General features: G+C 41.0%; 1 protein-coding gene across 2 annotated transcripts in view; it reads right to left on the bottom strand.

The window, feature by feature from the left end:
• The window catches only part of LOC139373327 (sorting nexin-27-like), a 44,561-nt gene extending 29,932 nt beyond the window's left edge, over nucleotides 1-14,629 (bottom strand). The window contains exon 1 of one of the 2 annotated variants that reach the window (XR_011627562.1): nucleotides 14,270-14,629. Coding sequence is in view for 1 of the 2 variants with exons in the window: in XM_071113724.1 (XP_070969825.1) it covers nucleotides 14,270-14,580 (311 nt within the window). In the remaining variant the exon portion in view is untranslated. The remainder of the gene's footprint in view (nucleotides 1-14,269) is intronic. The other variant, XM_071113724.1, reaches the window with a different exon arrangement.
• Between the last annotated feature and the right edge of the window lie 234 nt (nucleotides 14,630-14,863).

Here is a 14,863-nt window from a genome sequence, read left to right as displayed (position 1 = left end):
GAGGCGGCTTATGGTAGAGAAATTAACATTATCTGGTGGACATTCCTGCATTCAGCATGCCAATTGTGTGCTCCCTCAAACCTTGAGACATCTGTGGCATTGTGTTGTGACAAAACTGCATATTTTAGAGTGGCCTTTTATTGTACATAGCACAAGGTGCACCTGTGTAATGATCATGCCGTTTAATCAGCTTCTTGATATGCCACACCTGTCAGGTGGATGGATTATCTTGGCAAATGAGAAATGCTCACTAACAGGGATGTAAACAAACATGTGCACAACATTTTAGAGAAATAAGCATTATGTGTAAATGGAAATTCTGGGTTCTTTAATTTCATCTTATGAAACATGGGACCAACACTTTACATGTTGCATTTATATTTTGGCTCAGTGTACATTGTGAATTGACGTGCAATTGTATGATTTGTTTTGTTTGAATGGAAACCCAATTTAAAAAGCAAAATTGACAATTTGCCACATCCCTACCGTATACCGCCCAAGCCTAACTAACAGTACTGAGGCCCGATGGCAGCAGGTGTATTGGCTAATCTGCTTATCAGAACCAAGGGGTGGAGAGAGGGCAGGGCAGCACCTGCTTGCCATACACACTGTTTCCATCATTACTTATTCATTTCAGTAATACCAACAACAACCAAAAAGAGTGAGAGAGACAGAGGCTGAGAGGTGGGGGGGAGATGGAAGAGAAAGGAGTTTAATATGAAAGAGAAAGAAACAAGACTTGAGGGGAAATTGGATCTTTCCTCAAGCTTATTCAGGGGTACTCAAAAGAACGGGAGACAAAAAGGGCTAGAGTGTGTAGGTCAGGGATGGGCAACTGATGGGGGTGGGTGCCACAAAATCTGAACTCATGAGGGGCTGATGCACAAACAAATTTTGAATTGATCTGAGGGCCACCAGTTGCCCATCCCTGGTGTAGGATAACCCCTCTCCGAGAAACGAGAAGGTAGGGAACTGAATAGGGATGAAGACAAAATAAACAGGAAAAGTACCAAGAAAGAGTTGCCCAACTTCTTGATACTAGGCTACTTCATAAGACATGTTTCACTCATTGACAAGGGTGGATCTAAATTAATTGAAATCGCAAATTAAAACATTGCCTAGATTTTAAGTTTTGCACAGTCAATAGCGGCGACTGACATCATCCTAAAGCCATCTGGTAAAACAGAGAATGTGCATGCACAAATAAAACCAACTTTGGTCAACCTATAGGCCTGATCCACTGACATGTGAGCTAGAGGTGGTGTCGGCACCGGGAGAATAACTTGATGACCACACAAAGTTTATTTCCAACCGTTGGGAAAGCAGAAGTAGCTGGTTAATGTGTCACATGAACAGTATCGATCATACGACACAGGCAGAGTGGCAAGTTGCACTAGTTGTTGATAAAAATATAGCCTAGCGTTAGGAAGGCAATCCCAACGGCACCTCATTTTCTATATATTTACCAGGGCCCGTAGTGCACTACGTAGGGAATAGGGTGCCATTTGGGACACAGTAAATCTGTTGATGATTCAAGTTGGGTCTACCATGTTCCTCATTCTTTCTCTCGATTTTTCATTGAGAGGGAAAAGTTTGGTATCAATTCCATTTTCCACTCATGTTATTCAAGAGTAAGGGAAACTAATATTTCATATAAAAGCAGAAAAATATGTGCCCTGAAGAGACATGAATGGAGTAATGTGGTACAGAAAGACCATATCCTTTGCAGCCTTTATTTTTTTAAACGATGGTATGAAAAGTTAATTATCTCCTCCGAGGTTGATTAAAATAGGCTATTTATGACTTGAGGTGTTGGCCTTGGCAAAAAAAACATTGTTGTACAGTGTCTCAAGGGTCCAGCCATGCCTGTTTCAACTCCACCCAGACACACCGACTTGCACACAAATACACTCAGAAATATGGCAGGGGTGTGGCCTCCCGGGTGGCGCTGTACTGCAACGCCAGCTGTGTCATCTTGTAAATTCACTAAGTGTATATGTAAATATATATATATATATATATATATATATATATATATATATATATATATTGTAATGAAACAGCAGGGAGTAGGCCTCGAACCCTCGACCTTCTAGCCCGAGGTCCGGCGCGCTATCGACTGTGCCGCAAAAGCATGCTCGTGCAGCAGGGTCGATTTCCTCGCTTATAAACCCAGGGTCGTTACACTACTCCCTCCTTTCAAAGAGCGTGTCCTCACGCTAGCTTGCGACTCTACGTCTTACACGAACGCGCACCATCCAAGCACACGCACTGTTGTGGATGCAAGGTCCAATCACTTCTGACACCAATGTAATGAAACAGCAGGGAGCAGGTCTCGAACCTTCGACCTTCTAGCCCGAGGTCTGGCGCGCTATCGACTGTGCCACAAAAGCAGGAACGATATATATATATTACACACACAGTTGAAGTCGGAAGTTTACATACACTTAGGTTGGAGTCATTAAAACTCATTTTTCAACCACTCTACAAATTTCTTGTTAACAAACTATAGTTTTGGCAAGTCGGTTAGGACATATACTTTGCGCATGACACGACAGATTATTTCACATAATTCACTGCATCACAATTCCAGTGGGTCAGAAGTTTACATGCACTAAATTGACTGTGCCTTTAAACAGATTGGAAAATTCCAGAAAATTATGCCATGGCTTTAGAAGCTTCTGATAAATGATGTCAATTAGCCTGAATCAATTGGAGATGTACCTGTGGATGTATTTCAAGGCCTACCTTGAAACTCAGTGCCTCTTTGCTTGACATCATGGGAAAATCTAAAGAAGACCTCAGAAAAAAATTGTAGACCTCCACAAGTCTGGTTCATCCTTGGGAGCAATTTACAAACGCCTGAAGGTACCACATTCATCTGTACAAACAATAGTACGCAAGTATAAGCACCATGGAACCATGCAGCCATCATACCGCTCAGAAAGGAGACGTGTTCTGTCTCCTAGAGATGAACGTACTTAGGTGAGAAAAGTGCCAATCAATCCCAGAACAACAGCAAGGGACCCTGTGAAGATGCTGGAGGAAACAGGTACAAAAGTATATATATATCCACAGTAAAATGAGTCCTACATCGACATAACCTGAAAGGCTGCTCAGCAACGAAGAAGCCATTGCTCCAAAACTGCCATCAAAAAGCCAGACTACGGTTTGCAAATGCACATGGAGACAAAGATTGTACTTTTTGGAGAAATGTCCTCTGGTCTGATGAAACAAAAATAGAACTATGTTATGTTTGGAGGAAAAAGGGGGAGGCTTGCAAGCCGAAGAACACCATCCCAACCATGAAGCACGGGGTGGCAGCATCATGTTGTGGGGGTGGTTTGCTGCAGGAGGGATTGGTGCACTTCACAAAATAGATGGCATCACGAGGGAGGAAAATTACGTGAATATATTGAAGCGACATCTCAAGACATCAGTCAGGAAGTTGGCCACAAATAGGTCTTCCAAATGGACAATGGCCCCAAGCATACTTCCAAAGTTGTGGCAAAATGGCTTAAGGACAACAAAGTCAAGGTATTGGAGTGGCCATCACAAAGCCCTGACCTCAATCCTATAGAAAATTTGTGGGCAGAACGGAAAAAGCATGTGCAAGCAAGGAGGCCCACAAACCTGACTTGGTTACACCAGCTCCTTGCTTGCACATGCTTTTTCCGTTCCCACTTATTGTGGGAAGCTTGTGGAAGGCTCCCAAAAAGTTTGACCCAAGTTAAACAATTTAAAGGCAATGCTACCAAATACAAAGTAGATGTCCTAACCGACTTGCCAAAACTATAGTTTGTTAACAAGAAATTTGATAAGTGGATGAAAAACGAGTTTTAAATGACTCCAACCTAAGTGTACGTAAACTTCCGACTTCAACTGTGTGTGTAATATATATATATCGTTCCTGCTTTTGTGGCACAGTCGATAGCGTTACTGTATGTAACACACACACACACGACACATTTATTTCATTTTTACTATTTTCTACATTGCAGAATAATAGTGAAGACATCAAAACTATGAAATAACACATATGGAATCATGTAGTAACCAAAAAAAAGTGTTAAAACAAATGAAAATATATTTTATATTTGAGATAGCCACCCTTTGCCTTGACAGCTTTGCACACTCTTGGCATTCTCTCAAAAGAGCTTCATGAGGTAGTCACCTGGAATGCATTTACATTAACAGGTATGCCTTGTTAAAAAGTACATTTGTGGAATTCCTTTCCTTCTTAATGCATTTGAGTCAATCAGTTGTTTTGTGACAAGGTAGGGTTGGTATACAGAAGATGGTCTTTTACCAGATAGGGCTAAGTCCATATTACGGCAAGAACCGCTCAAATAAGCAAAGAGAAACGACAGTCCATCATTACTTTTAGACATGGTCAGTCAATGTGGAAAATTTCAAGAACTTTGCTGCAAAGAAACCACTACTAAAGGACACCAATAATAAGAAAAAAGACTTGCTTGGGCCAAGAAACACAAGCAATGAACATTATACTGGTGGAAATCTGTCCTTTGGTCTGATTTTTGGTTCCAACTGCTGTGTCTTTGTGAGATGCAGAGTAGGTGAACGGATGATCTCCGTATGTGTGGTTCCCACCTTGTAGCATGGAGGTGGTAAAATGGTGCTTTGCTTCTGACACACTGATTTATTTAGAATTCAAGGCACACTTAACCAGCATGGCTACCACAGCATTCTGCAGGGATACGCCATCCCATCTGGTTTGCGCTCACTTAGAAAGGTCCTTGTTTTCCATGAAAATATACATCAAATGAGTTGCAAAATGATTAGAAAATATAGTCAAGACGTTGACAAGGTTATAAATAATGATTTTTAATTGAAATAAAAATTGTGTCCTTCAAACTTTGCTTTTGTCAAAGAATCCTCAATTTGCAGCAATTACAGCCTTACAGACCTTTGGCATTCTAGTTGTCAATTTGTTGAGGAAATCTCTAGAGATTTCACCCCATGCTTTCTGAAGCACCTCCCACAAGTAGTATTGGCTTGATGGGCACTTCTTACATACATACATACAGTTAAGCTGCTCCCACAACAGCTCAAAAGGGTTGAGATCAGGTGACTGTGCTGGCCACTCCATTATAGACAGAAAACCAGCTGACTGCTTCTTCCCTAAATAGTTCTTGCATAGTTTGGAGCTGTGCTTTGGGTCATTGTCCTGTTGTAGAAGGAAATTGGCTCCAATTAAGCGCCGTCCACAGGGTATGGCATGGCGTTGCAAAACGGAGAGATAGTCTTCTTATTCAAAATGTATTTTACCCTGGTGAAATCTCCCACTTTACCACCACCAAAGCACACACCAGACCATCACATTGCCTCCACCATGCTTGACATATGGCGTCAAGCACTCCTCCAGCATATTTTCATTTTTTCTGAGTCTCACAAATGTTCTTTGTGAATCGAACACCTCAAACTTAGGAAAAAAGTGTTATGGACACACACATCTATCTTCCTCTGTCCAGTGTCTGTGTTCTTTTGCCCATCTTAATCTTTTATTTTTATTAGCCAGTCTGAGATATGGCTTTTTCTTTGCAACTATGCCTAGAAGGCCAGCATCCTGGAGTCGCCTCTTCACTGTTGACGTTGAGACTGGTGTTTTGCGGGTACTATTTAATGAAGCTGCCAGTTGAGGACCTGAGGCGTCTGTTTCTCAAAGTAGACACTAATGTACTTGTCCTCTTGCTCAGTTGTGCACCAGGGCCTCCCACTCCTCTTTCTATTCTGGTTAGAGCCAGTTTGCGCTGTTCTATGAAGGGAGTAGTACACAGCGTTGTACAAGATCTTCAGTTTCTTGGCAATTTCTCGCATGGAATAGCCTTCCTTTCTCAGAACAAGAATAGACTGACGAGTTTCAGAAGAAAGTTTTGTTTCTGGCCATTTTGAGCCTGTAATCGAACCCACAAATGCTGATGCTCCAGATACTCAACTAGTCTAAAGGCCAGTTTTATTGCTTCTTTAAACAGCACAACAGTTTTCAGCTGTGCTAACATAATTGCAAAAGGGTTTTCTAATGATCAATTAGCATTTTAAAATGATAAAACTTGGGTTAGCTAACACCACGTGCCATTGGAACACAGGAGTGATGGTTGCTGATAATGGGCCTCTGTACACCTATGTAGATATTCCATTAAAAAAATCAGCTGTTTCCAACTACAATAGTCATTTACAACATTAACAATGTCTACACTGTATTTCTGATCAATTTGATGTTATTTTAAAATGGACACAAAATGTTCTTTCTTTGAAAAATAAGGAAACTTCTAAGTGACCCCAAAATTTTGAACGGTAGAATATATATATATATATTATTATATTTTAAATAACCATCAAAATCTGTCCGTTTAAGCTATAGTTTTTTTGGCATGGGCTGCATCTCAATTCGCTTCCAACTATGTGGGCCTTCCGCATCTGCAGTGGAAGATGGCTGAGCTACAACTGTTTGTCAGACCATGAGACATACCAGATATCGGTCTTCTCACAAAAATGTCTAGAGTCCAAGCCCCACGGTACTCATCTGAAGTCGGCAACGTGTATCTCACAATGTATTGTAATGCCTCGTAAATGCACTAAAAGTTTATATATATTACACACAGATCTCTTTATTTTTACTATGTCCTACATTGTAGAATAATACTGAAGACATAAACTATGAAATAACACATATGGGATCATGTAGTTACCAAAAAAGTGTCAAAATATAATTTTATATGACATTCTTCAAAGAAACCACCCTTTGCCTTGATGACAGTTTTGCACACTCTTGGCATTCTCTCAACCAGCTTCATGTGGTAGTCGCCTGAATTGCATTTTGATATACTGGTGTGCCTGTTAAAAGTTAATTTGTGTAATTTCTTTCCTTCTTAATGCATTTGAGCCAATCAGTTGGTGTAACAAGGTAGAGGTAGAATACAGAAGATAGCCCTATTTGGTAAAAGACCAAGTCCATATTATGGCAAGAACTGCTCAAATAAGCAAAGAGAAATGACAGTCCATCATTACTAAGAACTCTATTCTATAAAGTTTCTTCAAGTGCAGTTGCAAAAACCATCCAACGCTATGATGATACTGGCTCTCATGAGGACCACTACAGGAAAAGAAGACCCAGAGTTACCTCTGCTGCAGAGGATAAGTTCATTATCGTTAAATGCACCTCAGTTTGCAGCCAAAATAAATGCTTCACAGAGTTCAAGTATCAGACATCTCAACAACTGTTCAGAGGAAACTGTGTGAATCAGGCCTTCATGGTTGAATTGCTGCAAAGAAACCACTACTAAAGGATACCAATAATAAGAAGAGACTTGCTTGTGCTAAGAAACATGACCAGTGGAAATCTGTCCTTTGGTCTGAAGAATACAAATTTGCAATTTTTGGTTCCAACCGCTGTGTCTTTGTGAGACGTAGAGTAGGTGAACGGATGATCTCAGCATGTATGGTGTGATGGTGCTTTGCTTGACCGCAGAGTGAAGGAAAAGCAGTCAACAAGTGCTCAACATATGTGGGAACTCCTTCAAGACTGTTGGAAAAGCATTCCAGGTGAAGGTGCAAAGTTGTTATCTTTGAAGAATGTCAAATATATTTAGATTTGTTTAACACATTTTTGCTTACTACATGATTCCATATTTGTTATTTCATAGTTTGTCTTCATTATTATTCTACAACATAGAAAAAAGGAGAAAAAAAAACCTTGGATGAGTATGTGTGTCCAAACTTTTGACTGGTACTGTATGCATGTGTGTGACATTTGGCTATTAATTAATATGGCTAAGCTATTCTTCACAGTGCCAGTGAATTGAAGTCGAACGTCACCAAATGCATCAGTTTAATTAGGTCTAAAATGTGCAATAAAAAGTATTTTGGCTATAGCTTATTTAAAGAAACCCTGGCTGGCTGTTGATATCCTAGGGAAGGGCTCTCCAACCCTGTTCCTGGAGAGCTACCTTCCTGTAGGGAAGATTTGGGGGGGGATTTGGCTAAAATAATGATTATGATCACACTTCAATTTAAATATTATGGATGGGGAAAACCTACACATTTGGCCGCCAAGCATGAGTTAGTGTAGCCTATTAACTTCTAGAATGACTGAAATATCTTCCCGTCTAGAATTAAAACCTCCATGATTGAATCATGAGTCAATTCAGTTTGAAAAAAATGGTGTGTATTGTCCCCTTAATGTTGTAACTACCCATCCCGTGTCCAGGATCGTTGTCATCATCTGACACTAATTAACATAACGCAACGAACATAAATATTACTAGCAAATATTCCTATTCATGAAATCACAAGTGAAATATATTTAAACACAGCTTAGCCTTTTGTTAATCACCCTGTCAACTCAGATTTTTAAAATATGCTTTACAGGCAAAGCAAGACAAGCATTTGTGTAAGTTTATTGATAGCCTAGCATAGCATTATGTCCAGCTAGCAGTAGGCAACTTGGTCACGAAAATCAATCAAATTAAATCGTTTACCTTTGATGAGCTTCGGATGTTTTCACTCACGAGACTCCCAGTTAGATAGCAAATGTTCCTTTTTCCCCAAAATATTATTTTTGTAGGCGAAATAGCTCCGTTTGTTCTTCACGTTTGGCTGAGAAATCGACCGGAAAATATTCCAAATTAGCTCCATAATAACATGTTTCGACAGAAACATGGCAAACGTTGTTTATAATCTATCAAGGTGTTTTTCAAATATCTATTCGATAATATATCTACCGGGACAATTGGTTTTTCAGTAGGACCAAGAGGAAAAATGGCTACCTCTGTATTTTACGCAAGAATCTCTCTGAGAGCCATCAGGTGACCACTTGCGCAATGTAGCCGCTTACAGTCATTCTTCAACATAAAGGCGTGAAACTACGTCACAATGCTGTAGACACCTTGGGGAGTACGTAGAAAAAGTAATTTGGTTGATAGCCCATTCACTGCACCAATAGGGAAGCATCGGAACGCAGAAATTTCAAAACATGAGTCACTTCCGGATTGGATTTCTCTCAGGCTTTCGCCTGCAATATCAGTTCTGTTATACTCACAGACAATATTTTTACAGTTTTGGAAACTTTAGAGTGTTTTCTATCCCAAGCTGTATATGCATATTCTGGCATCTTGTCCTGACAAAAAAGCCTGTTTACTTTGGGAACGTTCTTTTTCCAAAAATGAAAATACTGCCCCCTAGTTAGAGGTTTAATGTGCATGCTTGGATAATAATTACATAACCAATGTCTCTAGTAATACCGGTCCGAATAGGGCTATAAAGTGGCAAAGAATAGGCTTGGAGTATAGTGCGCCACATCATCCCATAGGATTCGTCAAGGCTGCGCAGAGCAAAAATATCACCAAAATATTTTAGTTCCTACAGACCAGCTATATTCAAACAAAATAGGCCTTTTATATGCTAAATTGATGAGCAGCATTATGCTCATGTCAGTCCTCTAGAATGCAAATGTAGTCTTCCTAGTAGGACTCCGCAATAATTAGGTAATGTGTGTGCTCATCCATTTCTGTGTGTCGGAGTTGACTCCAAAAATCCTGTTGTAAACCACGAGCTAACGTTAGCTAGCTAGATTTGATTTTAATGCTGAAGGGTATTGACACACCCGTGCATCAATCTAAGTAATATATACACTACCGTTCAAAAGTTTGGGTCACTTAGAAAGGTCCTTGTTTTCCATGAAAATATACATCAAATGAGTTGCAAAATGATTAGAAAATATAGTCAAGACGTTGACAAGGTTATAAATAATGATTTTTAATTGAAATAAAAATTGTGTCCTTCAAACTTTGCTTTTGTCAAAGAATCCTCAATTTGCAGCAATTACAGCCTTACAGACCTTTGGCATTCTAGTTGTCAATTTGTTGAGGAAATCTCTAGAGATTTCACCCCATGCTTTCTGAAGCACCTCCCACAAGTAGTATTGGCTTGATGGGCACTTCTTACATACATACATACAGTTAAGCTGCTCCCACAACAGCTCAAAAGGGTTGAGATCAGGTGACTGTGCTGGCCACTCCATTATAGACAGAAAACCAGCTGACTGCTTCTTCCCTAAATAGTTCTTGCATAGTTTGGAGCTGTGCTTTGGGTCATTGTCCTGTTGTAGAAGGAAATTGGCTCCAATTAAGCGCCGTCCACAGGGTATGGCATGGCGTTGCAAAACGGAGAGATAGTCTTCTTATTCAAAATGTATTTTACCCTGGTGAAATCTCCCACTTAACCACCACCAAAGCACACACCAGACCATCACATTGCCTCCACCATGCTTGACATATGGCGTCAAGCACTCCTCCAGCATATTTTCATTTTTTCTGAGTCTCACAAATGTTCTTTGTGAATCGAACACCTCAAACTTAGGAAAAAAGTGTTATGGACACACACATCTATCTTCCTCTGTCCAGTGTCTGTGTTCTTTTGCCCATCTTAATCTTTTATTTTTATTAGCCAGTCTGAGATATGGCTTTTTCTTTGCAACTATGCCTAGAAGGCCAGCATCCTGGAGTCGCCTCTTCACTGTTGACGTTGAGACTGGTGTTTTGCGGGTACTATTTAATGAAGCTGCCAGTTGAGGACCTGAGGCGTCTGTTTCTCAAAGTAGACACTAATGTACTTGTCCTCTTGCTCAGTTGTGCACCAGGGCCTCCCACTCCTCTTTCTATTCTGGTTAGAGCCAGTTTGCGCTGTTCTATGAAGGGAGTAGTACACAGCGTTGTACAAGATCTTCAGTTTCTTGGCAATTTCTCGCATGGAATAGCCTTCCTTTCTCAGAACAAGAATAGACTGACGAGTTTCAGAAGAAAGTTTTGTTTCTGGCCATTTTGAGCCTGTAATCGAACCCACAAATGCTGATGCTCCAGATACTCAACTAGTCTAAAGGCCAGTTTTATTGCTTCTTTAAACAGCACAACAGTTTTCAGCTGTGCTAACATAATTGCAAAAGGGTTTTCTAATGATCAATTAGCATTTTAAAATGATAAAACTTGGGTTAGCTAACACCACGTGCCATTGGAACACAGGAGTGATGGTTGCTGATAATGGGCCTCTGTACACCTATGTAGATATTCCATTAAAAAAATCAGCTGTTTCCAACTACAATAGTCATTTACAACATTAACAATGTCTACACTGTATTTCTGATCAATTTGATGTTATTTTAAAATGGACACAAAATGTTCTTTCTTTGAAAAATAAGGAAACTTCTAAGTGACCCCAAAATTTTGAACGGTAGAATATATATATATATTATTATATTTTAAATAACCATCAAAATCTGTCCGTTTAAGCTATAGTTTTTTTGGCATGGGCTGCATCTCAATTCGCTTCCAACTATGTGGGCCTTCCGCATCTGCAGTGGAAGATGGCTGAGCTACAACTGTTTGTCAGACCATGAGACATACCAGATATCGGTCTTCTCACAAAAATGTCTAGAGTCCAAGCCCCACGGTACTCATCTGAAGTCGGCAACGTGTATCTCACAATGTATTGTAATGCCTCGTAAATGCACTAAAAGTTTATATATATTACACACAGATCTCTTTATTTTTACTATGTCCTACATTGTAGAATAATACTGAAGACATAAACTATGAAATAACACATATGGGATCATGTAGTTACCAAAAAAGTGTCAAAATATAATTTTATATGACATTCTTCAAAGAAACCACCCTTTGCCTTGATGACAGTTTTGCACACTCTTGGCATTCTCTCAACCAGCTTCATGTGGTAGTCGCCTGAATTGCATTTTGATATACTGGTGTGCCTGTTAAAAGTTAATTTGTGTAATTTCTTTCCTTCTTAATGCATTTGAGCCAATCAGTTGGTGTAACAAGGTAGAGGTAGAATACAGAAGATAGCCCTATTTGGTAAAAGACCAAGTCCATATTATGGCAAGAACTGCTCAAATAAGCAAAGAGAAATGACAGTCCATCATTACTAAGAACTCTATTCTATAAAGTTTCTTCAAGTGCAGTTGCAAAAACCATCCAACGCTATGATGATACTGGCTCTCATGAGGACCACTACAGGAAAAGAAGACCCAGAGTTACCTCTGCTGCAGAGGATAAGTTCATTATCGTTAAATGCACCTCAGTTTGCAGCCAAAATAAATGCTTCACAGAGTTCAAGTATCAGACATCTCAACAACTGTTCAGAGGAAACTGTGTGAATCAGGCCTTCATGGTTGAATTGCTGCAAAGAAACCACTACTAAAGGATACCAATAATAAGAAGAGACTTGCTTGTGCTAAGAAACATGACCAGTGGAAATCTGTCCTTTGGTCTGAAGAATACAAATTTGCAATTTTTGGTTCCAACCGCTGTGTCTTTGTGAGACGTAGAGTAGGTGAACGGATGATCTCAGCATGTATGGTGTGATGGTGCTTTGCTTGACCGCAGAGTGAAGGAAAAGCAGCCAACAAGTGCTCAGCATATGTGGGAACTCCTTCAAGACTGTTGGAAAAGCATTCCTCATGGAGCTGGTTGAGAAAATGCCAAGCTGTCATCAAGGCAAAGGTTGGCTACTTTGAAGAATCTCAAATATAAAATACATTTGGATTTGTTTAGAACTTGGTTAGTACATGATTCCATGTGCTCCATGTGTGTTATTTCATAGTTTGTCTTCACTATTATTCTACAGTGTAGAAAATAGTAAATCCAATTTAAAAAACTTGAATGAGTAGGTGTGTCCAAACTTTTGACTGGTACTGTACATATTTACAGCAAGTAACAATGATAATTGTCCATTGAGAAATGTCCTCCCCAGATACATACACTAAATGGCTAAAAGTATGTGCACACATGCTCGTCGAACATCTCATTCCAAAATCATGGGCATTACTATGGAGCTGCTATAACAGCCTCCACCTCTTCTGGGAAGACTTCCACTAGTTGTTGGAACATTGCTGGGGGGACTTGCTTCCATTCAGCCACAAGAGCATTGGTGAGGTCGGGCACTGATGTTGGGCGATTAGGTATGGCTTGCAGTCAGCATTCCAATTCATCCCAAAGGTGTTCGAAGGGGTTGAGGTCAGGGCTCAGTGCAGGCCAGTCAAGTTCTTCCACGCCAGTCTCAACAAACCGTTTCTGTATGGGCCTCGCTTTGTGCTTGGGAGCATTGTCATTCTGAAACAGGAAAGGACCTTCTCCAAACTGTTGCCACAAAGTTGGAAGCACAGAATAATCTACAATAGGGGTAAGTAACCCTGTTCCTCAAGTGCCTCAGGACTGGTCCAACTAGGCACCACACCTGACCAACTGAGCTAAATGATCAGTTCAGTGACTGACTAAATTCCACACACCTGGTCCAAGTTGGTTAAATCAAAAACCATGAACATGCTGCAGCACTCCAGGACCAGGGATGCCTACCCCTGTTCTATAATGTTATTTGTATGCTGTAGCGTTAAGATTTCCCTTCACTGGAACTAAGGGGCCTAGCCCGAACCATAAAAAAACAGCCCCAGACTATGATTCCTCCTCCACCAAACTGTACAGTTGGCACTATGCAATGGGGCAGGTAGTGTTCTCCTGGCATCCGACAAACCCAGATTTGTCCGTCGGACTGCCATGGTGAAGCGTGATTCATCACTCCAGAGAACCAGTTTCCACTGCTCCAGAGTCCAGTGGCGGTGACCTTTACACCACTCCAGCCGACATTTGGCATTATACATGGTGATCTTAGGTTTGTGTGGCTGCTCGGCCATAGAAGCCCATTTTATGAAGCTATCGAGGAACGGTTCTTGTGCTCAAGTTGCGTCCAGATGCAGTTTGGATCGGTGGTCCCGTTCTGCGAGCTTGTGTGGCCTACCACGTTGTTGCTAGACATTTCCACTTCACAATAACAGCTGACCAGGGAAGTTCTACAAGGTCATACATTTGAGGAACTGACTTGTTGGAAAGGTGGCATCCTATGACGGTGCCACTAGCTATTGCCAATGTATGTGTATGGAGATTGCATGACTGTGAGCTCGATTTTACACACCTGTCAGCAACTGGTGTGGCTGAAATAGCCGAAACCAGTCATTTGAAGGGGTGTCCACATACTTGCGTATATATAGTATATATTGACTCTGGACAGCTAACTTAGCTAGCTAGTTTTAAAAATCAGAGGTAGAGTTGACAATTAACCTATCTAGCTAAGTTAGACGTAGCTAGATAGCTAGCTAGCTTGCTAACGTTAACTAGCCAGTCTTGGTGGATATGCCAGCTAGGAAGCTAACGACCGCTATTATGGGTAAAGAAAGCCGACTTACACCTCAAGAATCCTATCACCCTTTGATATGCCAGCTCGGTCCGCAGCCCCTCCAGGCAAAACAGCACTGACATGCTGAAGAGGGGCGTACAATTCCCCATTAATGCTTCGCAGTTGTCCTCCTTCGCTAACTTGTCCACGAACGTTGAATCCATATCCTGATTCCGACTTTACAATTTTAACCATCCGTGGACCTGACGTCACCTGGGTAGCATTTTGGCCTCCGGTACCGACTACCGAACCTGCAGCGGGTCCATTACTGGAAGCCGAAAGGAGAGCCGACCGAATTTCATCGCCTTCAACATCCGCCATCTTCTAATCAAACCCGTACGTACCCCTTCCAGTCTGTGTCTAGCGGATTCAAAACAACAGAGAGTTCGATTAATCCCGCCCGTGTACGCGTCTTTGCACCGGCTGAAAGATTACATTCGATTTGGAATCGGGGACGGGCTACCTCCCGGGCGTGAAGCAAGTGCCCCCCCCCACTGTCATATGGCGAAGTCGGCTCAGAATCAAAGTGACGTAGAAGCATGATGTTTTCCCCTGGTTTTAATGCCTATGGTTTTCCCATGCCAACGTGATTACAATTCAACCC

The sequence above is a fragment of the Oncorhynchus clarkii genome, chromosome 18 (assembly GCF_045791955.1).
Source record: "Oncorhynchus clarkii lewisi isolate Uvic-CL-2024 chromosome 18, UVic_Ocla_1.0, whole genome shotgun sequence".
Classification (NCBI taxonomy): Eukaryota; Metazoa; Chordata; class Actinopteri; order Salmoniformes; family Salmonidae; genus Oncorhynchus; species Oncorhynchus clarkii.
This window is presented reverse-complemented; position numbering and strand designations above follow the sequence as displayed.